The sequence below is a fragment of the Corylus avellana genome, chromosome ca5, assembly GCF_901000735.1.
Source record: "Corylus avellana chromosome ca5, CavTom2PMs-1.0".
NCBI lineage: Eukaryota > Viridiplantae > Streptophyta > Magnoliopsida > Fagales > Betulaceae > Corylus > Corylus avellana.
Genome location: NC_081545.1, coordinates 27,817,364 through 27,843,626, shown reverse-complemented (window position 1 = coordinate 27,843,626; position 26,263 = coordinate 27,817,364). Strand labels below are relative to the sequence as shown.

Below are 26,263 nucleotides of genomic sequence, written 5' to 3'. Positions count from 1 at the left end.
TTTTCTTTTTTATTTTTTTATTTTTTTTTTAATTGGAAAAAAGAGATATTAAAGGAAAATTTAAATTTGAGGTATTAGCATTAAATTTGAGGTATTAGCACTAAATTTATGATGATAAAATCTCTTTTAAGTGATACCGTCCCTAAAGGGTTAACCTTCCACCCATAAGTTTTAGTTTTAAATTAAAAAATAAATTTTGAGGCATTAGAAATTAAATATTAACTTATAAAAATTTAACAAAAAAAAAAAAAAACAAAATCTAGTAAGACTAGAAAGAGAGATTTTTCTACATTTTTTTTTTTTTAATAAAATTACATTAAACTTTAGCAGACACTTGTCCGACGCTTAACAGCATGATAGCATGACTCCACTTCTATATTTTAATTTTGTGGTTTTCTAATCTGTGGCCAGGCTGTGGAATCGGCAATAGTAATAAAAAAAGAAGAAGAAAGAAACTTGCAATTATTTTTTCTGCTTCCCTTCCTTCTTAATAGGTTTGAATGATTGACGACAATATTCTCTAGTCAGAAGTGGGCAGTTTCAGAAGGAAGTTTAGAGAAGCCAGGAAATGTCTGCAATTCTATCAAACCGAAGGGTAATATTACTAGCAGTAGTAGTAGCTGTACTATCTCTTGTTCTTTCACTTGTTATTACAAGACCAAAACAGAAGGAAGAATCTCCCGTGGCCACTGAGATATTTGGAGTGAAGATTGAAAAGAATCCTCCTGAATCCAGACTCGTTGAACTTGGTGTTCGAACGTGGCGCACGTACGTGTCTCTAAAAACCTTTACTTTTTGTTTGTTTACCGCTTTTTGTCCCTTTTTCTTCTCCTCAAGTTTGTTGGGTTTCTGATTTCTTAATGCGTAGCAAATATTGTGTTCAAAAATCTTGGTTCAATGTCCCTCTTGGGCGAGTACACGATCAAAAGTATCTTTTTTGCTCTGTTTTTTTTTTCTCTTTCTATATTTCTGATGGGGATTTGGATTAAGAAGTGGGACTTCTTTTTGAAGCTAACAGTAATTGAAGAAGATCATAGCATTCAGTCTAAATATTGAGGTTTTATTTTCTGATTTCTATGTATTATCACTTAATCGTTTGATTTGCAGTCTTTATATTCTTGATGTTGGATTTCTCGTTTAGCATCCTAAACATTACCCATCACTACTACTACCCCAAATCCTAGAAGTAGACAACTTCGATTTTCCTTAAAATTCGACTCTATAAACGTTAATTTTGGGGCAGAAAGGAGCGACAAACACTACACTGTCAAGCGACCAGTGCTGCTAATTGGGTATTGAAAGGAAAATCAATGTCACCATGAATTATCACATTATTAGTTTTATATACCTGGGATTTTAAGACTGTTAGAAAGATTGACACTTTGAGAAGTCTTCTAGTGAAACCATAATATACCATATTGCCATATTGGGACACCATTTAACCCAAAAACTTAAGCCTATGAGTTTGGATTCTCACACATGTGATATCTTTTCAAGACTCAACCTTTCTACACGCACGTGTATATTCAATGGACTGAAAATAGTAGGGATAAAATGAGCTCAAAATGAATTTTTACCTCTTATTATTTTTAAAATTTTCATTTTTCACTATTTTGGATGAGAAGCATAGTATATACATCCCAACTTAAGATGTTCAAATGTTGTGGATGATACTCTTGGTCAACAAGGCTTTAGATGTGAGCAATAGGAAGTTAGAAGATGCGGCAGAACTTTAGCTAAAAGCTGCAGTGGCAAGGTTTTTTTATATTCTTAACAACACATTTTTCTAATTCTTGTTGGATGGAAATGGTGGTGATCATGAGTATATAAATAAATCAAAACTTATCAGCACCATAGACCATTTGATTCATGGAATATAAGAATCATCACATTCTTATATGTGTTATTTCCTCTGCAGAACATATTTTGGTAGTTCAGAAAAATGTTTGTTCAATTATAACTTATCCAAGTTGGTTCAGACAGTCACTAGGCATTATTAAGCTGAGAAATCCCAATCCATCTAACTTCAGTCAAATGCTCAGTAATAAAACATTTGCTCTTAATAGGACAACAAAAAGCTCTGTTAACAAGTCCAGTAAGCCTGGAATCCTAGCCAGGAAATTTTGTGTGATAACTTTTTAGAAAACAAAACTATTGGTGTTCTCTAAAATTTCTTTGTATGGTTCTGTGTTAATAGCTTTAGTGCTTGACCAACTCAACTGAGGGTTGAAGAATTTTAGCTGAATACACAAAAAAGAGCTGAGCATGTGCAAGTGTTTGAGCCAACTACCATGATGGTGATTATCAATTTATCTGTGTGTAATAAGAAGGAACATAAGCTCACTAATGACTAATCGTAACAGGAAGATATTATAAGCACTATGTCATTAGGGTTTTTGACTAGGATAAAGGAACAAGGGCAAGGAATCCTTTGAAAATTTTAATGGCATGAGTCAATGGTTCATTGTGCTACTTTTAGGTCATCTATTCAGTTGCTAAGTAACTTGTTCCTCGTTGGAAATAGGTTGATCGAATAGAATGTCAAGATTCCTTTAGGGCATCATTTGTGCCTTTCCATCCCTTGCAGTTGCTAACCATACTGGTATATACTTTGTCAGAAAAGTATCAACTAAGGTCAAATTAATGCAATTTTCTCCAAAATTGCGGGTTTTAGATCCTCCATACTTCACACAAGATTTCTATGCCCAATAGATGGTTAGGCCTTTAGAATGGACCAAGCTGCATAAATTCGGATTTGAGTAGCAGGTCATACCACTTATTGATAGTCTTCTAACAATTTCAAGTATTGTCTCCTCCTGAAAAGAATACTTGTCAGAAATATAGCTAGGCATTGTTGTGATAGCGAAATTATAGCTAGAGAACTATTTAACTATCTACGTAAATTGACCAACCATTCAGTGCCAAATTGTATGAGACCCATGTTTTGCTTTGTTTCAGTTAAGTATGGAAGAATGGAAGACAATCTCACTATTAAAGATTGAGATGCGCTGCTAGAATTTGACAATAGGATTCCAAAGACAAGGACACCCTACTAGAATAGAAAAAGGAGCAAAGGGTGGATTTTGTTGACCAAGGGACGGAATCCTTGTTAGTTGATGCATTACCTGTCTTTCTTTAATAATAAAGCTCCATCAGACCAAACAAAACAAGAAAAAAAAAAGAACCAGTCCAAAATGAGCTAAGGTTTGTGCAGTAATGTGAACATTTGTCTCCTCATCTTGATTACCAACTTGGCCTAAAGGACTTAGATTTGGGTACACATTTCTAAATTTTCATATTGCAAGCAATAATATTCAATTCAGTTCTATTGGTCTCACAGTTGAGACCATGCCGAACCAAACTGAATCAAGTTGCTCCATTCCAACTGACTCTCCTGGTTAATCTGATATGCACTATTTAACAAGCTCTGAAGTACAGAATTTGATGAGCCTAAAATCTATACCAACACAGCAGTTAGATTGCTGTCACCAGCAGTATAGTGCAACTATACCCAACTCCTCAAGGACACCCCTTATTTCAGCATTTCTCCACTCTTGCTTCTAATCTGTACGGAAATTTACTGCATTTTTTAATTTTTAGAATTGGTAAGATATGTACGCACCTAGTAGATCAACCCATGACCTTACCCTTCACCTTGTTCTTACAAGGAGAGGAGGTGTAATTTGAGTTTGAGCTCATTTGCATACAGAGTTTTCTAGTACTTGGTCATATTTCATGACATCATGACTGCATATAGTGAATGATAAGGATTAGGTGCCACTACTTCCAAACTTTAAGTTTGCCTTGCGTTCATATGAAGAAGCTTCTTCATGTTGATATTCTATATTGTGCTATCCTTTAATGGGAAGAATACTTCGATATTTGCAATATGAATAGGTGGGAAGGCAGTCCAAGCAAATTTCCGTGGGAATTCAAAGCAACGGAGACTATGTATCTGCTGGAGGGCAAAGTGAAGGTTAATGTTGATGGTTATGATGGATCGTTTGAAATTGGGGCTGGTGACTTGGTTGTGTTCCCAAAAGAAATGAAGGTTACTTGGGATATCACTGAAGCTGTGAAGAAGCATTATAGCTTGGAAAAGTGATGTTTCTAAGCCTTGTACAGTCTACAGATGCTGCTTTAGAATATCTTCTGTGGACTGATAGTTATACTTTTCGATATATAACTGAATATGTTGGATTCCCATGTATTATGTTTCTATTTTGCAGCCTTTTAGAGGTTTTGCAAGCAAGGACATCTAGTAACTGTTGACTGTTTGTGTATTAATTCCTTCTGCCCTTAATTAGTTTCCTATCTTCAAGAGTTTTACCAAGTATACTAGTAGAGAACCAGCATGTATAAGATAGCCGGTACGAGGCACCGAGTAGTCGGACCCAAAGCCTCCTCTTTCGAGCTCACCGGATGCATTTTCCACCATGATTGAAAGCCGTGACCCTGTGCTTTTTATATGCTGGTTCTTTATAAGTAAATATTCTTTTGTTTGCAGTCAACAAAATAGCACAGGTATATATACTGGCATCATATCTAAGATTGGATTTTTCTTGACGATGAAGTAAGACTGCATAATATCTAAGAATATTGGATTTTTCTTGACGATGAAGTATGACAAAAGGGATATCATGGAAATTCAGAACTTATTCCATGCAAGTCGCATGGAGAAAATTCATGCATGGAAACTTATCTCCAAGGAAAATGCTAAAGGCCCAACTTTTTTGCCCAACATAAGTTCAGCTTTTGCCTTATTTTTTTTATTTAAAAATAAATAAAATAAAAAATGGGAAAAATGTCTGAAGCAACCCTATCTATTTTTTGTCTTTCTTTTATTTGGTATTTTTTTTAAAATGAAAAATGGTAATTTTCTTCATAATAATGATATTTTCTTAAAAAAAAAAAAAAAAACCTTTTTTGTGCGCATAAACTGCCCCTTTTTCGAGGAGCGGATCCTTCTCTGCATGGATAAAGGGGTTTAAAGTTCGAATTGCATGTTAATTATCTTTCCTTATCAGCCCTTGATTTGAATTTGAAAATTAAATATTGTAACTAGGGTTAAGATTAGGTTTTATTTTGTGAACTTTTTCTTTTAAAAAGACATTAAGTAAAATAATTACAAAATTAAGATTTTTGGCCTTAATTATAGGATTCAAACACATTCCCTCACATTGCTATTGAACTATGCATGTCATTCAAGATACAATTACAGCATACAAATTTTTGTTTTATGCTTAGTGGGTTTTTTTATGCATTTAACTAATTAAGCTAACATAAGTCTCTAATGGTAGCTCAATCGGCTGTGAACCACATTTCATGAAGTGGAGGTCATTAGTTCGAATCTCCCTCTCTCCTCCCTCTTGTGCGGAGAATAGGATCCTCTCCAGCCCATGTATCCAGTTCATGGTTAGAATTTCTTCTTAGAAATCCTAGCGTCACAAGGGCCAAACAAATTTTTTTTTTTTTTAGATCCGAATTTTTTATTTTTTAGATCTGATCGGCAACCCCCAAGGGCCATGGGGTGGCCAAAAGCACTCCCAGCCCTAACTAGGGTGGTTCGGCCACCCCCGATGGGGTGGCCAACACCTCTTAATTTTTTATAATTTGATTTTATATATATATATAGGACATATGTCCTATTTATAGCCTTAGGATCTCTTTAAAGAGATTCTGACCATTAACTGGATATTCTCAGTAAAAAATGGACTGGAGATGATCCTATTCCCTTATATGGACATGTTAAAACTAAGCTAACATAAGCCCCAACTAATAAGCTTACCTAGTAGGGGTCCTAGGTGATGTTAACAACATATATCATTGCAAATAATAATCACATCGAGCCCAGGAAAAAAAAAAATGTTACTTTCACGAAAGAAGAGTAATGATATATACTACATTTTTTATTTCACAACTATTACAAAATAAAAACGTAATAGTTGTAAAAAAAAAAATGATTTTTAGCATTACTCCACAAAAAAAAAAAAAAAAAAAAAAAAATACAAATACAAATACAAATTTTTTTTAGGATACAATTTTAATATGGGTTTAAAATAAAAGGCTTAGTGGAAAAGCTAATTTATTACATTTTACATTTTAATAAGTCAAGTTTTTTTTTTTTTTTTTTCGTGAGGAGAAATTGGATAAACTCGAATTTAATTATCACATGCCGATAATGTAAAGTCATAAAAAACAATAATTTATTATAATTAAAAAGATTTAAGTTTATGTGAAGATCATAAGAATCATGATCCGTTAAGATGTGAATCCCGTACGTTATGTTTGCGGATAATTAAGTTCATTAATTACATTGAATTATCCAAATAAGGATCGAAAAAATATATAGTGATACTTTCATATTATAACTCTGATTTCTTCCTCCCAAATATCTTTTTCCTATAAAAAGGCTGCCTTGCTTACCGATATAATCATTAATTCAAAGAACTGAAAGAGCGTGAGAGAGAAGAAAAATATCAGAAGAGAGAGATGACGATCTCAGCAGCCAGTCCCAGCCCTTCGATCGTGGCTTTTGGTGAGATGCTAATCGATTTCGTCCCAGACACATCCGGTGTTTCCCTCGCCGAGTCTACCGGTTTCATCAAAGCCCCCGGCGGTGCTCCTGCCAATGTTGCCTGTGCCATCACCAAGCTCGGTGGTAGCTCCGCCTTTATTGGAAAGGTTCTCAATATTATTAATTACATGACCATATTAATTTTTTTAATTTTCATTAAATATATTTTTCAATTCTCGATCTTTTTATAACAAATATATATATACACGTACGATGATGTTTTACAGTTGGGAGATGATGAGTTTGGGCACATGCTAGTCGACATATTGAAGAAGAACAAGGTGAATACAGATGGGGTGTGTTTTGATCCGCATGCAAGAACTGCGTTGGCATTTGTGACGTTGAAAAGCGACGGGGAGAGGGAGTTCATGTTCTACAGAAACCCTAGCGCCGACATGCTGCTCAACGAGTCCGAGTTGAAGATGGGTCTCATCAAGGAGGCCAAGATATTCCATTATGGATCCATAAGCTTGATATCTGAGCCATGCAGGTCGGCTCACATGGCAGCCATGAAAGCTGCCAAGGAAGCCGGGATATTGCTTTCTTATGATCCGAACGTGCGGTTGCCTCTGTGGCCTTCTGCTGATGCTGCTAGAGACGGAATCAAGAGCATCTGGAATCAAGCTGATTTCATCAAGGTATTACTAATAATATAAATAATTTAAATTTTAATCCTTGCATATCAAATTGTTTTCATATTGAATTAGGTTCAATGGGTATTTATCGTTTTTCATATTGCACTAGGATTTAAGGTGTGTTTGAGATTGCGATTTTGCAAAGATAATTTGGTTTTTTAAAAGATATCGCAACACGCAAAGCTTTTGGCATTGAGATTTAAAAAACATCTAAAATAGTAAAAATAAAAAAAATAAAAAATCTGAGATTTCTACAAGCAGGTTAGGGATATTTATTTGAAAAAGGTTTGCAATTTTGCATAACAAATATTTGATAAAAATTACTTTTTAACATGTTTTACCAAATGCCTTTGCGATTTTAAAAAGTAGCAGTTTCAAAAATGCAATTTTTAAAATCGCACTTATTGAAACCGTAATTCCAAACAAACCCTTAGTTTATATAAATAATATAGGAGTAGGGTTCAATCGTTGGACTTGCACCAAATATATAATAAAAATATATACCTTTCAACGAATAAATTGATTAATATTAATTTCTTAATTTAATTTTTTAGGTGATTAAATGGGTTTTTTTTTTTATTGTGTTGTAATTGGTGTAGGTGAGTGATGAAGAGGTTGAATTCTTAACACAAGGAGATGCCAACAGTGAAGATGTTGTTATGAGCTTATGGCACGATAACCTGAAGCTGCTTCTTGTTACTGATGGAGAGAAGGGATGTAGATACTTCACTAAGGTATTATTCCTTCTTGTTTTTATCTATATTATAATGTAATTTATTATACTGTTATACACTAAAAATTGCAGTTGAACTGATTAAACTATCTTTTCGTCTAAATAATATGTATGAATGCAGGAATTTAAAGGAAAGGTTTCTGGCTTCTCGGTGAAAACTGTTGACACTACTGGTGCTGGTGATGCTTTTGTTGGTGCACTTTTGGTATCCATGGCCAAAGATACTCATGCTATCTTCCATGTACGTATTTATTATTCCTTTTCCTTTTGGCTCACTTCACTTTTATTTTTATTTTTTTTTCTTATTTCATGAATTTGTTATTTTTATTTAGGATGAAGCAAAACTTATAGAGGCTCTGACATTTGCAAATGCTTGTGGAGCAATTTGTACAACAAAGAAGGGAGCAATTCCAGCACTTCCGTCCACCTCCGATGCTCATGAGCTCATTACCGCGTCTAAGGCCAACTAGGCAATTTAGATCTAGTCTCTTAAGTTCTAATTATGTTTTGCTTTTCTCCTTATCGATTCTGGTCCGCGTAGAGATTTGGATAATTAATAATAAGTAATTTGTTTTAATTTCTAAGAATTGTGATTAATCCCCTCTTTTCTCTATTAATTTATATATATTTGTTTGTTCTGGAAAAGTGCACTACTTAATCTTAGAAATGTTTCCAATCCTGCTGCATATGATCTCATTATGAAGAGTGCTCTACCTTTTCCAAATGCTCGTGAAATGTTTGATTGTTTACTAAAATCCCTTTTTTGGAAGAGGATGAATTTGGAAAATATACTTTGTTATTGGAATATCACTGATTTAAGCTTTTATCACAGAGCAAGAACAGAATTTGCAGTTCTTTTTTGATTGAATAATTCAACAAAATAAATTTGAAAAATCATAATTCATCAAGCAAAGCTAATACTCAGAAGAAGAAAATCCACGTTAGAGTGGAATAAAATAAATAAATATCGCTTATCTAAACTCTTAGATTACTTTACTAGAAATATAAAATAATAATAAGTTTTCTTGAAAACTAGACCAAAACATTTCTATGAAAAGACAAGGTAAAATGCTCCAATTGTCCCTTTATTGTAGTAGGATAATGGCTAGACGGATTTGCCATTAGGGTTTAGGGAAAATTATTAGATCAAGTAATTCTATTTTATGGGACTTGCTATTACATTAGTATGCTTCCATCTTTCCCTCATCTTCCATTTTTGAAAATCAGCCGTCAGATCTATAGGACCCACATCACCCATGCGAGTCCTATAATCTAGTTAATGGCTAATTTTATGAGAGAACTGAGAAGAATGGACGAATACAAAGTAAGCAAGGGACAAAAGGTGGTGCCTAGCCAAATATGGAAAATAACTACTGATCTTCCAGGAAAAGGGTAATGCTAAGTACCATCTTTTTATCTTCATAAGATTCTCATAAAACTGATGTGACTTTTAAAATTACCATTAAATTTTAGATGAATCATAATTAAATTTTGATCCAATGATGATTTTAAAAGTCACATCAGCTTTAGGAGGATTTTAAGATGATAAAAAAAATGATACCTAACATTACTCCCCAGAAAATACCACCAATCTTTAATGTCTTCCTGCAACACAGAAAAGACGTGTAACAAGCCGGATTTCTTTCCATCTCACTTGTTTGTGTGATAAATAACTCAACAAGGTAAAAGAAATCAGAAAAATAAAACAACGTGAAAAGATTATGCAGAAAAGTAATTTGTTCCAACTAAACCTAAATTTTGAAACGATTTTCTTAACAACGTGCTGCATAAATTAGCAATGCTACATATTTCTTTTTCTTTTTCTTTTTCTTTTTTCCCCCTCTAATGAAATGAACATGAACCAGAAGCTATACTGTTTTACAAGGGATAATTACACCAAATTATGAATATGATTTTTACAAATCAACAATAAACAAAGAGAAAACTGCCACATCCTAACATGAGCTATATATGTTACATGCTCATGGCTCTTGATGAAAGCTCCGATTCACCCTCCTGCAACTCTCCCAAAGCCACCTCAACATTATCCTGCAAACATGTAAAAGCAGGCATATAATTACCAAACAAATTCTAAACCGCCAGTAGTCAGAAATTAGGTTATGGGCCCAAAAAAAACTAGGCTAGACTAGGCCATATGTCCGTGTTTTATGTTTTGATTAATAAATTACACATACACCTAAAGAATCCTGAACCCATAACTGCACCTTCCACCCCATTTTTATAAGGAAGTGTCGTTTGAGCAAGAGCTTAGTGGATCAGTCTATCTATGTTTACAGGAATCATCATCATCAGATTGTGTTTGCAGGAATCCTCTATTGTTCCATGGCTGATAGCTGGGATGCTATTCTCAAGGAAAGCATGTGATCTGACGAGTACTAACTACTAATCAGAAGTGGGTCCTACAAGCCAATTTTGAAATTCATGTCTAAAGTGTGGACTATCACATCTTTGATAATTGATCAGAAGAAAAGAATCCTAGAAACTCAGACAAACTCATAGGTGGGAATAGGCCCCAGCAAACATTGTATATATTATGAGATCATACCGGTGAATTGTTCAACTTCGTCTCAGCTAGGAAACGCTCCAGTGCACCATCTCCTCGTAAAAGTTTCCCTCCACATCCAGGGGTATTTGCTGAACCCACCGACTCCTCATCAACCACAACAGCATCTATTCTATCATTTCCTGTCTTAACATCTGGAATCTGAATTGTACAAGCATTCATATGATTCTATAAGTGAGTAAACAGCACCTCCAAGCTAGAATCAGAGGCTTCATGGTAGCCAAGTACTTAAATAAGATGTAGGTCCTTCAGCATCAGCCACAGAAAAGAAATAGACAATTGCATACCTCGTACATGGCTTCAGTTAGAATGATTTCCAGTATGGCCCTTAAACCCCTGGCACCAGTATTCTTAGCCATTGCTTTCTTGGCAATAAGTCTCAGTGCCTTCTCTGTAAAATGTAGCTTCACCTGAAATTTGATAAGGTCATACAATTAACAAAAAGAGGCCAAACACAAATTCAATTAAACATGCTTAGAGAGAGAGAGAGAGAGAGAGAGAGTCCAAAGCACAACAAGCATAGGCAAAATGCTTACATTGTTCATGATGAACAATTTCTTGTACTGCTTACCAAGAGCATTTTTTGGTTCTGTGAGCACCTGCAGAACAACAGTAAAACCAAGAAATTTTAGTAGATATTCAAAATAGAGAAATTTCCAGTCCAGTCATTTAAACAATGGCAGTTATAGCCTCATGCTTGGACTGCCGATCTCTGTTTAAATCTACCAATATTGTAATGTAACATGCAAAAGCCATTTTAAACAATGGTGCATGCATAGAACTTCAATCGAGGAGTGGGGCTCAAGAGCTCAGTGGGTATTTGGCAAAATTTTCAAAAAACCTTTACAATTTTCAAACACCAAAAACCACTTTTCAAACATTAGTTATCCAAACGAGTTTTCAGATATTGCCCTTAGATTAAAAAAATATATATATCAGTTTTCATTTTCAAAAACACTTATCAAAACCTGAGACACTTTTCACATGTTTGGCAACTGGTCTGAAATCTAGTTTTCAACCAAAAAAAAAGGAACCAATGTACAATGTGGGTTTTAAAAATAAAATAAAAAAGGAACCAGCGTTAGATATGTCTAACCCACTGGTTCAGCATGATGACTCCATGTGGCAGCCACAACAGATGATTGTTGGATCTGCATGGAGCCCCTGCAATGGCAGCCTGCGGGGCTGTTGGATTTGCATGGTGACCATCATATCTCTCTGGCGGCCCCTTGATGGCCGTTAAATCTGCGTGGCAGCCACCGTGGTGGCCACAGATTTATCTGGCAGCCCCACATGGTCATCAGATCTATATGATGACCATCACGATAGCCATTAAATCCATCTGGTGGCCATCACCCTGCACAGAGGAGGGTTGACAGCCGCCGCCCATGAAGGCAAGCCTCCAGCAAACCCAAAATTGTTCTTGCTTTTCTTTGTCGTTGTTTCTTTTATATTTTGAATATCAAAGAAACACTTGTCAGTTTTTTGCTTTTTAGAAAACTTTTCAGTTTACCAAACGAATTTTCTTTTGTGAATCCCACAAATAACACTTTCAAATGTGGGCCACAACAAAAACACTATTTAATTTCAAAAACTCTTTTCAAAACCCAAAATCAAAAGCACTTTTCGAAAACTTTACTAGACACACCCTCAATTTCTTATCCTTGAGCCCAAAAGTAATAAAAAAATAATTGATAAGTTATTTAATCTCATTGAAAAGAGTAGAGGGGCGCAACCCTACGACAGAAAATATACAATAGAAAAAGTCGAACAAATGTCCAAAAAATTAGAAAAACTAGAGAAAAGTAAACAATGACCGAGCTGTTATCCATATGAAAGGGAGTTGCAAAAAATCTTTTTTAGCTCTACCACAGAAAGTCTCTTTATTTTCAAAGCTCCGTGCAGTCCGCTCTCTCCAAATACACCATACTAAACATAAAGAAGCCAACCTCCACAAGCCCAGAAGTAATAAAATATAATAATAAACCAAATTAAGCTTTTCATTTACAGCTATGGTACTAGTCTAGCCAATCACATACCTAACGTCACTCAAAATCCTATTCGCTGCAGGGAAAAAAAAAAAAAATTCATATGCACAGAAAAGCTATCTGATAAGTGAAATCTATTGAAGAGAACCAAAGGCAGTGATACCTAGGTATACACCATACAGGAAGACTGGAAGTACAATGTGAGCAATTAAGAAATTTTTCTTTCTAATAGTCATGAAATAAAAAGTTGACATGAGAATTATATTGGTCCAAACTAATTTCAGTAGACTTGAATGAGTTGTAAAATAGATTAAAATGTGTTCCAAATATTCACAAACATCCAATACATCCACTGTTTCACATGTGGAAATTCCAATTCAATAGAGAAATATCCCAAATTATAATGAAATTGAAGATGATTTACACTTCTTAATCATAAACATGCACAACTTTTCCCTACTCAAATATTTTCCCGCATAAGCCTTGCCATAGAAAGGCCAACCAAAGCAAGCACAGAGAGTACCAGTTCCAACCATGCAGCAACAACGGTTGAGGAAAAACAAAAAGAACTAGCAAAACACATATAAAATAAGATAAACAAGTATAATGCAGTATTACCTGAACAAGTTGGTCCTCAGTTAAAGCTGACAGACTAACTAAAATTGGAAAACGTCCAATAAACTCTGGTATGAGCCCATATGCAATAAGATCAGCACTTTCAACCTGAAAATGCAGAAGCAACTTTCATGCTTATCTGGAGTATATGAATTATTAGACAGAGCACAAATAATAACATAAAAGTGGAAAATACAAACTTTAAATTTCCATGTCAATGACTTTAGAGGGTCTTGATCCTCACCGACTCAAGCAAGGATGATGTCACTGCAGCGTTGGTTACTCCACCAGTTCTCATGTTTGCACGAACAGGTGCTCCAAAACCAATTGAAGAATCTTGCCGCCTGATTAGTATTGTCAATAATTTGAAAGTTAGAAACACTCTTAAACGCCAGAAGAAAAGAGAGGAAGAAAAATAATTTTTAGAGGAATTCCACAAGAGAAAACTTAAAAGGAATTACCTCTCTGAAATGGTTTTCTCAAGATCAACAAATGCTCCACCACATATAAAAAGGATATTTTTTGTATCCATCTGCAAATCATTTAAATGCTTCAAGACAAAGAGATAACCAAAGCTATACTAATCTGAAAGACTGGTGATATTTACATGCATATAAACTAGTTGTTTCAACGGATTAAAATAGAAGATCAAAGCCGAAAGGTTTGTTTTTGGTAAGCCATCATCATTCCTGGTTCCAAGTATTCTCCTTTTTTGCATGGCAAGGAAAATGCTTGTCCTACATTCCCCTTCCTATTTCTCAAGGAAAAGGTATGACGTGAGAGATCATAACGAAAAACTGTAAACAATCGTTGAACTTCCACTGGTTGCACAAAAGTTTTACAGCTATGTCAGAATCACAAGCATGCGCAATATAGGAATTCTTTCCTAATCAAAGTTTGACCAAGATAATTTCACTTGCACTAATTAAAAGCATTCTTCTATCCTTTCACTTGCTCTTTCTGAGAGCGTGAAACCATGCGTATCAAAGTAAAAATTTACGAGGTCTAAAGAAATGAACAAAAAGGAACGGCATTAATGCTATTTCCTAAAGAAATTTCTCCCAAGGACAAAAGGTAAGAAACCAACCACCACAAGATCACATGTTGTTGACTGATTAAGGAGCTGAAGTAAAATCCAGTAAATTTATTCATCAGTTTGATAAGAGCAAGTATATCTTTATTTTTGTTTTTAACTTATAGGGATTTGAGCCAAACTGTTTGTTTTTCCCTACAGTATTTAATTCAACATTGATCTTGCAGCCATTTATGTCAATCCTGTATTTTGGCATTGACTTGTACCTTTTATCTGCCATCCACTTGAGCTATTTAGACACCAATACTGAAATTTTTATATACAGGCAACTTTGCAACTGGCTGAAAGATAAAGCACTGGCACATCCACCCTGCCAAATACTCACAATATGCCCCAACATGAAAAACGGTGACAGCCACAAAACCACTTAGACTGTAATATATTGAAAAAAAAAAAAAAAAAAAAGGTATGCCAAAAGGAATCAACAACTAAAGATGCTAAAGAACATTAGCTTCAGCTTAATATAAATATATGGTGTAGCAACATGCATATATAGAATACTAGGAAAACAATAATTAATGATGATTCACGTAAAAAGAATTAATTCTAAATGAGATTGGTAGAATCTAGGTTCTAAATAGGTAATGCAAGAATGATCAATCTCATATCAAATATCTGTAACAGAATAATTTGAAATTATAAAACAGAAAAGGACACAGTTAGGCCTAGTATACCTGTATGTTATCTCCCCGAGGATGCTTCCTTGCTCCCTTCTCAGGAACATTAACAATCTAGACAAAAAGAAATTATTCTAGCTTTAGACTAATAATAAAAAAGGTACTAAAAATTCTAACAAGTAATCTCTTTCTGGAAGTGAAAATTTCTCATAAATAAAGAGACAAAATAAAAAAAGAACGCAGAGATTCCTCCCACAAACATTACGAGGGTCCTATAATGCAAATTCAGAAACAAATATTCTTTGATAAATACTCGAGATATTATTAAAAGCGTAAGGCGCCCCATGTACACATGAAGTATACAAGAGAAGCCACCAAGGTTGTAAGGGCAAAAAGAACAAGGAAATCATGAAAACTAATCAACAAAGGAGAAACTAATCAAATTCAGAAACTAATATAATCTATGCGAGTATATAATCAGTGATAAGAAAGCTTAGAGACCAAAAGTTTTGAGAGCAGGGTTCATATTTGAAAGAGACATGCCTGGGATCCTTAGTTATCTAGAATAAATAATATTGATTCTTATTTTAAGTGACTTTCCATTAGCATGCAGCTTATTTGTTATATGGGGCCACCAAATGGGGATCCAAGGCCACACAAGAGTTTCTCTAGATTACACATCTTCCAAGGAACCCCTTTGGATTTACTCTGTCCCCAAATGTGTTACCTGATAGTCTCTCTGAAAAGGTTCCTTTTATTCTTTTGGATCCCAAAGAACATTTGTGTTCCACTGCATCAATGTATGTTTCCAGTTATCTGTGAATCTCTCTATCGTAGACCCAATCCAGCATAACCACAAGGGATTCATCACCATACTATTTAAACTCGTCCTTAAACAGACCCTAGATCATTTAAAAGTAGCAGCGATCTATGACAAATTACATACCCTCATAAACATCACAAGAGGGAAGCTCAATAGTGTGCCTAAAACTGCATATAACCTCAATAGTGTGCCCAAAACTGCATATTGGATTGCACTATGATACCATATTACACCTATAAGTGATTTTCATGTGTTCGCGATTCTACATATCAGGAAAGCATAGAGTATAAAAACCAAACTTTCATTCCTTAAAATTCACCCAAAAAGATGAAGGCAGAAACATAAAAAATAAATAAACCAATGAGAATGACTGCAGTCTAGAACCAATTGACTCACAGTTCCTTCTAGCATTTTCAATAATGCCTGTTGGACGCCCTCGCCAGAAACATCTCTGCTAATGTTTAAGCTCTCAGCCTGAAAAATGAGACACAGGTAAGTATATTTTAGGTAAAAAAGTACCTAGAAATTTAATCAAACTACCATGAAGCCAAAAAATTGCAGAACCTTCTTAGTTATCTTGTCAACTTCATCTATGTAGACCATCCCTTGTTGAGCTGCTTGTACATTGAACTCAGCCGCCTAAATTACAATGGACAAGCATGAAAATGTTAGTAATGAAAAGCAAGCACAAGCTGAAAGCTCTTCACTGCATGACAATATTCATCTCAAGTTAAGAGGCAGTATCCTCAACAACGTCCCTTCTTGAAAAATTAACTTTTCTTGTTATGAAAAATAAACATCGCATTAAAGTAAAAGCACAAATTATTTCAAAAATCATCAAATGTTTGCAGAACTCCCAGATGATTCCAATATTAATTTAAAAACAATGTCAGTTTGTAATCTAAAAGTGCAAAACATGAAGCATACCGCAAGCAGTTTATACAAGATTGATTCAACATCTTCTCCAACATAACCTGCCTGCAAATTTTAAGATAAATAAATAATAAATTCACTATTTGCCTCTTTTAATTGAAAGATAATAAATGGCTAAATCCACCCCAGAAGAATGTAGCCACAGAAAATCAAAATAACATTATTAAAGCAAGCCAAGTTTCCTTTTCCACTTATCAAAAAATCAGTTTACCAATTAGTAATAGATAGCAAGCATGTTAAAAATCACTAATTACTACTGCTGGAAAAAAGATAATTACTAATACTGAAAAAGGAAAAATAAGATAAATAACCTTGATTTGATACTGATTTTTAAGTTCAGTAGTCTGATATTCCATGTTGCAAATTTTTCAATAACTATTATTAATGCATCAATCAGAAACAGACCTACCTGTGTTAAAGTTGTTGCATCAGCAATGACAAAGGGCACATTCACAAATCGAGCTAGAGTTTTTGCAAGCAATGTCTTCCCTGTTTTACAATATATAGGTTAGAATGGCAGTTTGATCTTAAAAATTAAGAGAATCGATACACCTCTATCAAATAAATCATGCGGAGGCCACTGGTTTTCAGTGCAAGTCATAGACGAATGGGCACATGGTCATAGTTGTACCTGAGCCAGTCGGGCCCATCAAAAGGACATTGCTCTTTTCTAGCTCCACATTATCGTCATCATCTATTCTCTCTGGAATTCCCGATTCTGCTCCTGACCTAGTATAAAAATCCAGCAGTTTGTTCAATTAGATAAAAATCCAAAAACAACTGTAAAAGGCTAGAAAACCATTATCCTAGAGCTGAAATATGTATTGCCATTATTCCAAAAAGAAGAACCAAAAAAAAAAGGAAAAATATCAGAATTGAGTCTGAGGTCAGTTATTTTAGGGGCGCACAAAATGGGTAAAATAAATTCCATGGTAAAAACTAACCCTTTTTGCAGGGATGCATGAAATATTCTTTTATAGTGGTTATATACAGCAACAGAAAGCACCTGCAGGATAAAGAGAAGGCATCCGTGAAGTAAGTTTTAGAGAAAGTAATTAAGCTAAAACACCCAGATTTTCCCTAAATGTGCATTCCATTTCTCACAAATGCTCAGACTAAATTATAAACATGTAAAGCAAACACTGAAATCATGAGTCTCAAACTGTCAAATACGACCACCTAAATCTTTAATATACTTAAATTTTGTCACACGCAACAGATGTATCCTTTTAGCAGTGTCTCTCTCTCCTTCAGTCTGTCTTTGTGTGCATGTTCAACGGAGTAATAGGTCCAGCAGCATGTGAAGCACGGGCGTTGACCATGATGAGCATGTTGCAGATCAGATAAGTAAGAAGATTATAATGAACAATCTTCTATGAATTCGAGTAGCAATTAATGAAGTAAAATATGATAGTAATAGGCAAAACTCAGAGGACCAACAATGCAGAAACAACGCGTTGACATTTTTCTCGTATTGGATAGACATTTTATGCATTGGTAGAATTCAATTGGTCCGATTGCTATGACATGCACAAAGATAACAAGCAAATTTAGACCGACCTTTTTGGCTCTATCTTGGCCAATGACAAACTTGTCGAGACCCTTGCAGATCTCCTTTGGCGTGGGCAATTCCTTGCCCAAATTGGACCCGCCCCATCCGCTTTTCTCACCGTCACTTCTACCATCACCACCACCACCACCAGCAGAGCCTCCTCCACCGGGCCCTGATGCCCGTACCACATTAACCCCGGGCGCGAACGGAGGTCCCGGAGGAGTGTGCACCGCCAACCCATTTCCCGAAGGCGGAGGCGACCAATTTTCCGGCGGGTCTCCACCTGAACTGTACGATCTTAAAGTGTCCCAAAACGAGACTCTAAACCTATTATTATTGTTAGTATTAGTACAAGTGTTAGTATTAGGATTAGTATTCCGATAATCTTCTTCTACACCGCCGTTACCACTCCCATCAGCATTGCTGTTGCTCCTGGAGGAGTTATTGACTCTGGCAATCTCGACGAAGCTGCCCTGGAGAGGAACGATCTTATGGGGGCGGAAGTAGTAGGCGGTCTTGCAATTGGGGCAGAGATTGACGGCTCCTCCGGTCTTGGACTGGTCATCACCATCCTCATCAACAGCATCGACGGCCCCAACCGGAACCGGAGGGGAAAAATTGTGGCGATTGGAGAAAGAGAAGAGAAGATCCATATGCTTGAAGCAGCGCGGGCAATTGGCCTCGGCGCGAATCTTGCGGATTCGGTTGCTCTTGAAGCCGTCGCTGTCGGAGCCACCGTGGCCCCACTTGTAGCGCTCTTGGACTCCGATGAGCGAGTCACGGCGCCGGTGCGTGCCTACCTGGAGGTGGTTGAGGTGGGCCGAGATTGGGCGCACCTGCGTGAACCGGTGGTGGTTGGAGCTGGAGGTATCTGACGTCAGCAGCTGCGTCATTCGCTTCGCCTTGTTGCTCCATCTCCAGATTCCAGACATTCGGTAGTCGCGGGAGAGAAAAGAGCGTGCAATCAAGACTTATTTTTCACTATATATTTATTTTGGATTGTACGTATTTTTGGTAGACCCAAAAAATACAGAATGAGAAAAAGAGAGAATGCGAAGGTAGGGGAAGGGCGGAGAAGGCGTGGAGGGGAGAGGAGTCAGATAAAGGAAGCGAGTGTTTCCAGTAATAAGATAATCCAAAGAAAAAAAAGATTGAGTAAACCACTTCGCTTTCCTTGTTTGGGATAAATTTTGACAGTTCCAACCGTACGTATGTAATGTATGTATTCCGCGGTTAAAGTGTGCGACACAGCTTTCGGATAAAATCGATCAACTAACCCCCTCACTCTCTCTTCAGGCTTCTCTTTTATTGCTCCAAAAAAAATAAAAAATAAAATCATATCGTGATCCCACGTGGCGACGACAGTCTTTGGCTTTGAAGGTTATAAAAACATTATAACCCATAAAAAGCGCCTGTATAATTGAGGTTGAGAACGCTCGAGTAGACGAAAATAGATAGATTGAGGCAATGCAAGAAAGAGGGCGGCTGAAGCAAGGCCACTAGCATTCCAGCATGGAGTTTGTTTGTGTTTTCTAATCTACAAATCTGTTTGCCTCGGTCGGTTCTATCAGAGATGGAGATTGGAGACAAGTTTCATAAATATCAATTATGAGATGTGGTTGTCCGAATGAGAAGTGTCCTCGTACTTGGGAGGACCCAATAAGAGAATGAAAAATAGATCCTCTGATTGATGATCTTCACCTTCTTTTGGGAAAGATTCCTTCTTAGATAATTAGTCAGATTCACACAACTACCGATTCTTGCATCTGAGACCCGATTAGTGATCTCAAGCCTCCTTAGTTTACCCCTCTCGCCCCTCTCGTTTCTCTGTATTTTCCTAAAACAATAAAAAGCAATAGGCCAGTTTGGGGCTAACAAAAAGACTTCTCAATCCAAATCCGACCCGCTGTCAATTTCCCCACGTATTATACAACGAGAAAGAAAATTTATAGTGGATTCAAAGGCATTCATTTAGGAAAAATCAGGTTCAAATAGAACTTATTCGCACCAACTAGCCAAACTTGCCACTTGTAAGTCACACTCCTGCATCAACCAGGGAGCAATACCATTTTGCAAAGACTAAACAAGTTACAAACCACACTTTCATTCTATTACTATTTCGTCCTTGCTTATATGGCAATTTTTATCAGTCCTTATATCAACTTTATAATAAATAAATAAAAAAATTAATTGTTAATTGACACTATCACGTTAACAAGATGAGATAGTGATGGAATAAAGTGTGATTTGTATAGTGGATACAATGCATCTTTGGCCATAACTCAACGGATCCATAAACTACACAACAGATAATACAGAAAATGGAGATGCACTACATTTAAGATTTCAACCGTTGACAGGAAGAGAAGTCCGAGATGGTAGACAGCCCATGTATCCAAACTAATTTTATAGAAGTATACGTAAAGATGGCCTTTCTATAATCTCCATTACCTTTCAACATGAAATTGCATTGACAAAAAAAGCATCAGGAGGAAATGCACTAGTACACACATAACTAGACAAAAAAGAGTAAATCATCGTTTCCACCTCCAAATGATGATCACAGTGATGATCGTCAAAATCATGCCAGCATATTTAATCCAATTATCAACACGGTGCCTCCTCTCAATCAGCCTTAATACAGAATTTGAGAGCCCCACTGTGTTTAGGACATCCAATGCTTTCCGGTGTGCTTTCTGAACCAAGAAAATAGCATATCAGACAAAGTGCTCATGCGCATCATTAACAACATTCATGTGAACGCATCACTAAACATTATTTGTCAAGAAGCTTAGCTAACCTTGATAACTTAGAGGACATAAATTTCCATCAAACTGGGATGAATAAATATCTTCCAACTTAGTCTCTAAAAGTGCCATGTGTTCTTTAGCATGTAAGAAGCATATATTTTTTTAATAACACGTGCTTCTCAGATGCTTTTCAATAGCTTTAATAAAATTAAAATAAAAAATACGTGCTTCTCATGTGTTTAAGGAAAATGTCACTTTTAGAGATTGGTTGGAGGAAATTCCTCCAACCCCGTTAGAAGGAAATTTATATCCCAATTTTCATACTTTAAATCGATCCAAAAGGATAATAAAATATACTACTGAAAAATGAATCATGCATAACAATTAAGAACCCTAATTCTCATGCAGCTTATCCGATCATTCCCAATTAGTAGTTAAGATCTCAAATCATTTACGTATTTATCCAAGAGAGGACCTACTGGGACTAACATACCACATACACAATCATAAAGCAATGATATTTTAAAGCCAACTGAAGGCTTCTCCTCTGAGGGGTGGTCAAAAGGAACAAAAAACAACACAACACATCTTCATCAAAACCATTAATTAGTATAAGAATCTTTACACACTGTTAACTAGCAGAAAAAAAATGAATCAAAAACACTAACACCACCAATTCTCAAAGCTGTTGCAGCTGCAACTATCAGATCCATTACCTCCAGACAATATATGACTTAACATAGATACGATAATACTAACCAAAATATGCCATACTAGGCTATAACAACTATAGATTTAAAAGAATCCAACAACAAAAGTTGACATAGACATTCTCTTGCTTATATTGAAATTCCAGAGTCCCATCCTTTATTAAACATTAGCTTATTGTACTATACATGTGCATATGTGTATGTGTGAGTGCAAATGGTGAGTGCATGTGGCTATGCAGGGGCTGGATTGCAGATACCTTTAGACGTTCCCTTGAACCCGACATTGCAGACAGGATGGCCTCACCAGTTAAGCTAGCTTCTTCCAACATCCGGGCAGAACTACGAGCTGACTGCATTGCTTGCGCTTCCTCATCAAATATTTTCAGAACATGAGAGTCCCCATTCTACAACATAAAATTTGTTACTAAGATACTGAAGCAAAAATAATTCAGTTGCGAAACCAAGAGGATCTTCACTGCTGGCCTACTGCATCAGATAAAGAAAGAATTACATACAGCTCTTCCAAGCAATTCTGCCCTCTCTTTGGCTTCCATCATCCTCCTCTGAGTCCTTAAGGAATATTTATCCAAACTTTGTTTCAAAGATTCAGCCTCTTCTGCTACTTGTTCAACTTTTCTGCATGACAAAACAAGAATCCCATCCTATCAAGATACATTTTTTTTAATAAGTAAAGTAACCCCATCAAGATACATGATCATTAAATTGCATTAAAACTACAATAGTTGTGGTACACTGTAAAAATCTACAGAAAGTGCAGATCCTATTATCAAATTGCAACAACCAATTGTGGGTACTGCAAACTTCCATTCAAACAGCAGATCCAACGCTGTAAGTCCAAAGATGACAAAGAATACTCATGAAATTACAATTAGCACATAAATTATCATGTATACCATAATTAACAATGTATCAGGTCACCCAGTGAAATTTGACTAGAAAGGATTCCTTTTACAGGGTAATTTGGTCACCTATTGAAAAATGATTTGAAATGAGCCTTTCACATGGCATTGAAATGCCTCAATTTGCGCTTGATTACAAATTGGTCTATCGAAAAATTCATGAAATTGACTTGGTTTGAAGAAAATATTATCGATAACAATAATGGGTCAGAATAGATACCAAACAAAAAAGAAGAAGAAAACCTAAATCCATGTCTCCCAAACAGAGCAATCAGAGTACAGATTCATTGGAGAAAGAAAGCTCACCGTTTCCAGAGATCGCGGTGGGACTTGGAGGGGAGGGAGCGGCAGAGGCGATCCATCTCGACGCAGAGGGATTGGATGTGGGTGATGTCCCTCGCGATTGAGGACGAGAGCTCCGGGGGAGATTCCATACCAGCGCTCGAGTACTCGAAGCGCTCCAGGCGTTCTACCGCGTCTCTCGTCCTCAACACCACCTTCTTCGCGTCCTGGTATATCTCCGACAGCGTACTCCTCCCCCCTCCTCCCCCTCCTGCTCCTCCTCCTCCTCCTTCCATATCCGCAAGACCGCACTTCTTTCTTTCTTGTTTTTCTCTGACGCGGTAAGGAATGAATCGTTTTCTCTCCCTGCTTCATACTCACGTGGAAACAACTCTCTAAATAGTTGTCAATACGTAATGGGCAAAATAATTAAGAAAATTGATACGATAAAATTTAATTAATTACTTTACTCAATTTGTAAATAATTTTATAACAAAAATTGTATGCCTAGCACTACTTTTACACATATACATTAGAGAAGTAAGGTTACCTTTTTTTATTTAAAAAAAAAAAAAAGATTCAAAGATGTCTCTTTTGATCACATGTTATTTATTTATTTTTAATCTTGGAGTAAAATAATAATTTTAGAGTAGGCATAGTCTCTCTCTTTTCTTCTAGACAACAACCATAAGAATTTCAAGAGGAGAGAACAGTGCTCGGTGTCTTCTCTAGGCTTCTCCAATCTCCATTTCTAACGGGTTGCTTTAGATCTAGCTTTTAGATTTAGATTCAGATCTAATCTTTTCAACCTTAAATCTGATCGTTTTCTTCGGCCAAGGCGTGTCTTCTGAATAGATATCTACGATGTTGTGCTCCTCTGCAGCTGCTTGTGGAGTTTTTGTTTTTTGTTTTTTTTGTTTGTCCTAGCCTTTGAGTTGATGAAGGATTTATTGTCTTGGCCTTCAGGTTGAGGATGGAGTAGATCGGTGTGGGACTTAACTCTTATGGCCAGATTTTTAGTTTCTAAATGTTTTTTATTTTTGTTTTTGTATTTGGGCTACCCATGTCTTAGATCTAGTCTGCACAAAACATACATGTTCCTTAAATGTAATTGTGCATAAGTTAGTGGAAGCTTGAAGTCATTTTTATGACTTTGTAACCTTCATAACTTTTGGCTATAATTTTTCAGAGCTGTATGCTTAGTGATGTAAGAACTTTATGCTCGTAAAATTTCATCAATAGAAGTTTCATATTTTTCAAAAAAAATGTTACTTTAAAAAATAAAAATAAAGTAAGGCAAAAATTTTTAATTTTTGTTACATGTTCTAGGTATTTATTGGTATTAGTCTATCAAAGCTCATCATGTCATTGTATTAGTTGATATCAAAGCTAACCACGTTCTTGCACCATTCTACCAAAAAGATAGTTTGATGCTCGAGATTTTATTGTAGAAGAAGTTTATGAATGAAGCAAAGCAAGGTTCCATTAACAATCGGATGCTTTTACACAACACAAAGCCGGTTCATTGCCTAGGTGAAGTAGGTGATCACCAAAGACTCTTATAGTCGAATAAAGTCCAAAATATTAATAGTATAATTAAGTTTAATTATAGGAGAAACTTCACTTACCCCCCTATACTTTCGCGCTTTTTGCAGACATCCTCCCATTGTTCAAAACCTCTCACTTTGGTGTATCAAACTTTCGTTTCCTTTCAAATACCTCCTACTGTTAGTAAAAGACCTTTCTACCCCTAATTTTTTTTTTAAAAAAAAAAATTATTTTTTAATAAAAAATAAGGGCACGATTGTAATTTTCTACTCTTTCCGTTAGGATTTAACAGAAAATCCTAACGGAAAAGGCAAAGTGAAAGGAAATGAAAGTTGGATACATCAAAGTGAGGTTTTGAACAATGAGGGAGTGTCTGCAAAAAACGCGAAAGTATAGGGAGGTGAGTGAAGTTCCCCCATAATTATATTAGGAAACAAAAAACTAATTTAAAGCCTCAATAATGATTAAAAAAAAAAGGTTGGTCAATACTCTTTAATTAAGGCTTAATTATGGTAAAAATAATTAGAAACAATTTTTTTTTTGGACACTTTCTTATTAAAATTATTCTCACGAGGATATAACAGTACACTCCATCCTAATAATATCGGTAATACAATAAGGAGTAACAAAAATCCACTGTTGGTAACTTGGTTTACAGTCTTTGGTAGCCATCTTTGACAAAGCATGTGCAGCTGTATTTCCGTCCCTATATACGAAGGTCATCCGCCATTGAGGGGACATTTTGGAGCTCAGATTTAATATCATTCACCATCAGTCCCTTACAACTCCAATCTCCTTCTATCGAGTGAACCCCGTCTACCACAAGCTTCGTTTCTCCTTCCAAATGAACCCGTTGTAGTCCCAGTGTTCTGCAAAAATGGATCGCCATCAGAGCCACCCCAGCCTCAACTAACGTCGGATCAAGACTGCCCAATTGAATCCCAAGATATTGAGACTAGAAGAAAATAAATAGACAAATGAAAAGTCACATTAATTGTTCATTAAAATAATGTTTCAAATAAAGTAAATTTCATTTTATGAAAGCTAAATTCTACGTAAAAAGAATTATATGTAGCTTAATACAAAATAAAATGTCTTGCATATGTTATTTAAAAAAAAAAAAATAACCCATTAAAAGCACAAAGTGAAATTAATGAATTTTATTTATTTTTACAACAAATTGGGCTTTATTTAACCACCTCTTATTGTCTTAATTTCCACTCTGCATTGACAACAAAGAAAACCACCAAAACAACATCTTCGGAAAATGTGTAAAACACAGACAATAAAGAAGTTACGGAGGATAATCTTCTAACAAAAAACGGTTGTGACAAGATTAGGATTTTACACTGATTTACAATGACTAGGATCCGACGGTGAAGATCTGGTGGAGGTGAGTTCCTTACCGTGCAGTCTAGAGATTGACGCAAATCGAGATACATATAAAGTGTATGATAACCATTCATGTTTTAAAAATCAGAACACCCTATTACTATTTGATGAAAATCCACAACGAGTAGATTCAATTAGACTTAAATATTCTGTGTTCATATATTTATGTTGACAATTGTGGGGAGAAAGATCTCCTGTTAACCGGTTTGTCATCATATAATATGGAATATGCGTTCTCCACTAAACAATAAAGGAATTAAGCAACTTATGATCAAATTTGGCAAGACTTTGAGAAAAATAGAGGACTTAGAGAGGTTGACCTTGTGACCTGACCAAGCAAATAGGAGATTGGGGTAATTTGTTAAAGAATTTTGTAGTGATTTTTCTGTTTTAACGGTAGTAATAAGTTATTGATGTGATATGAAATTAAAATGAGTTTTGAATTTATTGTGAGAAAAAAAAAAAGAAAAAAAAGAAGAAGTTGTTTGGTAATAATTTTAAAAGGATGTTG

The 26,263-nt window shown here is 35.7% G+C and overlaps 4 protein-coding genes across 4 annotated transcripts; 2 read left to right on the top strand and 2 right to left on the bottom strand.

Annotated features, from left to right (window-relative positions):
- The first annotated feature begins 409 nt into the window (after positions 1 to 409).
- Positions 410 to 4,333, top strand: LOC132180253 (uncharacterized). Its single transcript, XM_059593004.1, has 2 exons — positions 410 to 768; positions 3,898 to 4,333. The coding sequence occupies exons 1-2, from the start codon at positions 569 to 571 to the stop codon at positions 4,103 to 4,105; spliced, it is 408 nt and encodes a 135-aa protein (XP_059448987.1). The 5' UTR covers positions 410 to 568; the 3' UTR covers positions 4,106 to 4,333.
- A 2,153-nt stretch (positions 4,334 to 6,486) lies between these two features.
- LOC132182073 (probable fructokinase-5) lies at positions 6,487 to 8,415 on the top strand. Its single transcript, XM_059595281.1, has 5 exons — positions 6,487 to 6,684; positions 6,805 to 7,215; positions 7,812 to 7,946; positions 8,067 to 8,186; positions 8,278 to 8,415. The coding sequence occupies exons 1-5, from the start codon at positions 6,493 to 6,495 to the stop codon at positions 8,413 to 8,415; spliced, it is 996 nt and encodes a 331-aa protein (XP_059451264.1). The 5' UTR covers positions 6,487 to 6,492.
- A 1,338-nt stretch (positions 8,416 to 9,753) lies between these two features.
- Positions 9,754 to 19,313, bottom strand: LOC132180251 (CLP protease regulatory subunit CLPX1, mitochondrial). The gene is made up of 15 exons (XM_059593003.1): positions 18,159 to 19,313; positions 17,543 to 17,604; positions 17,230 to 17,327; positions 17,008 to 17,087; positions 16,593 to 16,643; positions 16,230 to 16,304; positions 16,062 to 16,139; positions 14,900 to 14,956; positions 13,594 to 13,664; positions 13,377 to 13,476; positions 13,136 to 13,240; positions 11,066 to 11,128; positions 10,817 to 10,939; positions 10,512 to 10,670; positions 9,754 to 9,994 (listed from the first exon to the last, which is right to left on the bottom strand). Exons 1-15 carry the CDS (start codon positions 19,080 to 19,082, stop codon positions 9,920 to 9,922), a joined length of 2,121 nt encoding a protein of 706 aa, XP_059448986.1. The 5' UTR covers positions 19,083 to 19,313; the 3' UTR covers positions 9,754 to 9,919.
- A 1,147-nt stretch (positions 19,314 to 20,460) lies between these two features.
- LOC132182505 (membrin-11-like) lies at positions 20,461 to 23,167 on the bottom strand. The gene is made up of 4 exons (XM_059595770.1): positions 22,837 to 23,167; positions 22,126 to 22,246; positions 21,868 to 22,014; positions 20,461 to 20,846 (listed from the first exon to the last, which is right to left on the bottom strand). The coding sequence occupies exons 1-4, from the start codon at positions 23,106 to 23,108 to the stop codon at positions 20,685 to 20,687; spliced, it is 702 nt and encodes a 233-aa protein (XP_059451753.1). The 5' UTR covers positions 23,109 to 23,167; the 3' UTR covers positions 20,461 to 20,684.
- Between the last annotated feature and the right edge of the window lie 3,096 nt (positions 23,168 to 26,263).

What these genes read in the sequence shown, in the direction of transcription:
- LOC132180253 (XM_059593004.1), top strand. Translation starts at nt 569, where the DNA reads ATGTCTGCAATTCTATCAAACCGAAGGGTAATATTACTAGCAGTAGTA. An exon ending in GGTGTTCGAACGTGGCGCAC is followed by an intron (nt 769 to 3,897) that starts GTACGTGTCTCT and finishes CAATATGAATAG; the next exon opens with GTGGGAAGGCAGTCCAAGCA.
- LOC132182073 (XM_059595281.1), top strand. Translation starts at nt 6,493, where the DNA reads ATGACGATCTCAGCAGCCAGTCCCAGCCCTTCGATCGTGGCTTTTGGT. An exon ending in GCTCCGCCTTTATTGGAAAG is followed by an intron (nt 6,685 to 6,804) that starts GTTCTCAATATT and finishes GATGTTTTACAG; the next exon opens with TTGGGAGATGATGAGTTTGG. An exon ending in ATCAAGCTGATTTCATCAAG is followed by an intron (nt 7,216 to 7,811) that starts GTATTACTAATA and finishes TAATTGGTGTAG; the next exon opens with GTGAGTGATGAAGAGGTTGA.
- LOC132180251 (XM_059593003.1), bottom strand. Translation starts at nt 19,082, where the DNA reads ATGTCTGGAATCTGGAGATGGAGCAACAAGGCGAAGCGAATGACGCAG. An exon ending in ATGCAACAACTTTAACACAG is followed by an intron (nt 16,644 to 17,007) that starts GTAGGTCTGTTT and finishes TAAAATTTGCAG; the next exon opens with GCAGGTTATGTTGGAGAAGA. An exon ending in AATTGTTCATCATGAACAAT is followed by an intron (nt 10,940 to 11,065) that starts GTAAGCATTTTG and finishes ATCAAATTTCAG; the next exon opens with GTGAAGCTACATTTTACAGA.
- LOC132182505 (XM_059595770.1), bottom strand. Translation starts at nt 23,108, where the DNA reads ATGGAAGGAGGAGGAGGAGGAGCAGGAGGGGGAGGAGGGGGGAGGAGT. An exon ending in CACCGCGATCTCTGGAAACG is followed by an intron (nt 22,247 to 22,836) that starts GTGAGCTTTCTT and finishes TTTGTCATGCAG; the next exon opens with AAAAGTTGAACAAGTAGCAG. An exon ending in GTTCAAGGGAACGTCTAAAG is followed by an intron (nt 20,847 to 21,867) that starts GTATCTGCAATC and finishes TTCTTGGTTCAG; the next exon opens with AAAGCACACCGGAAAGCATT.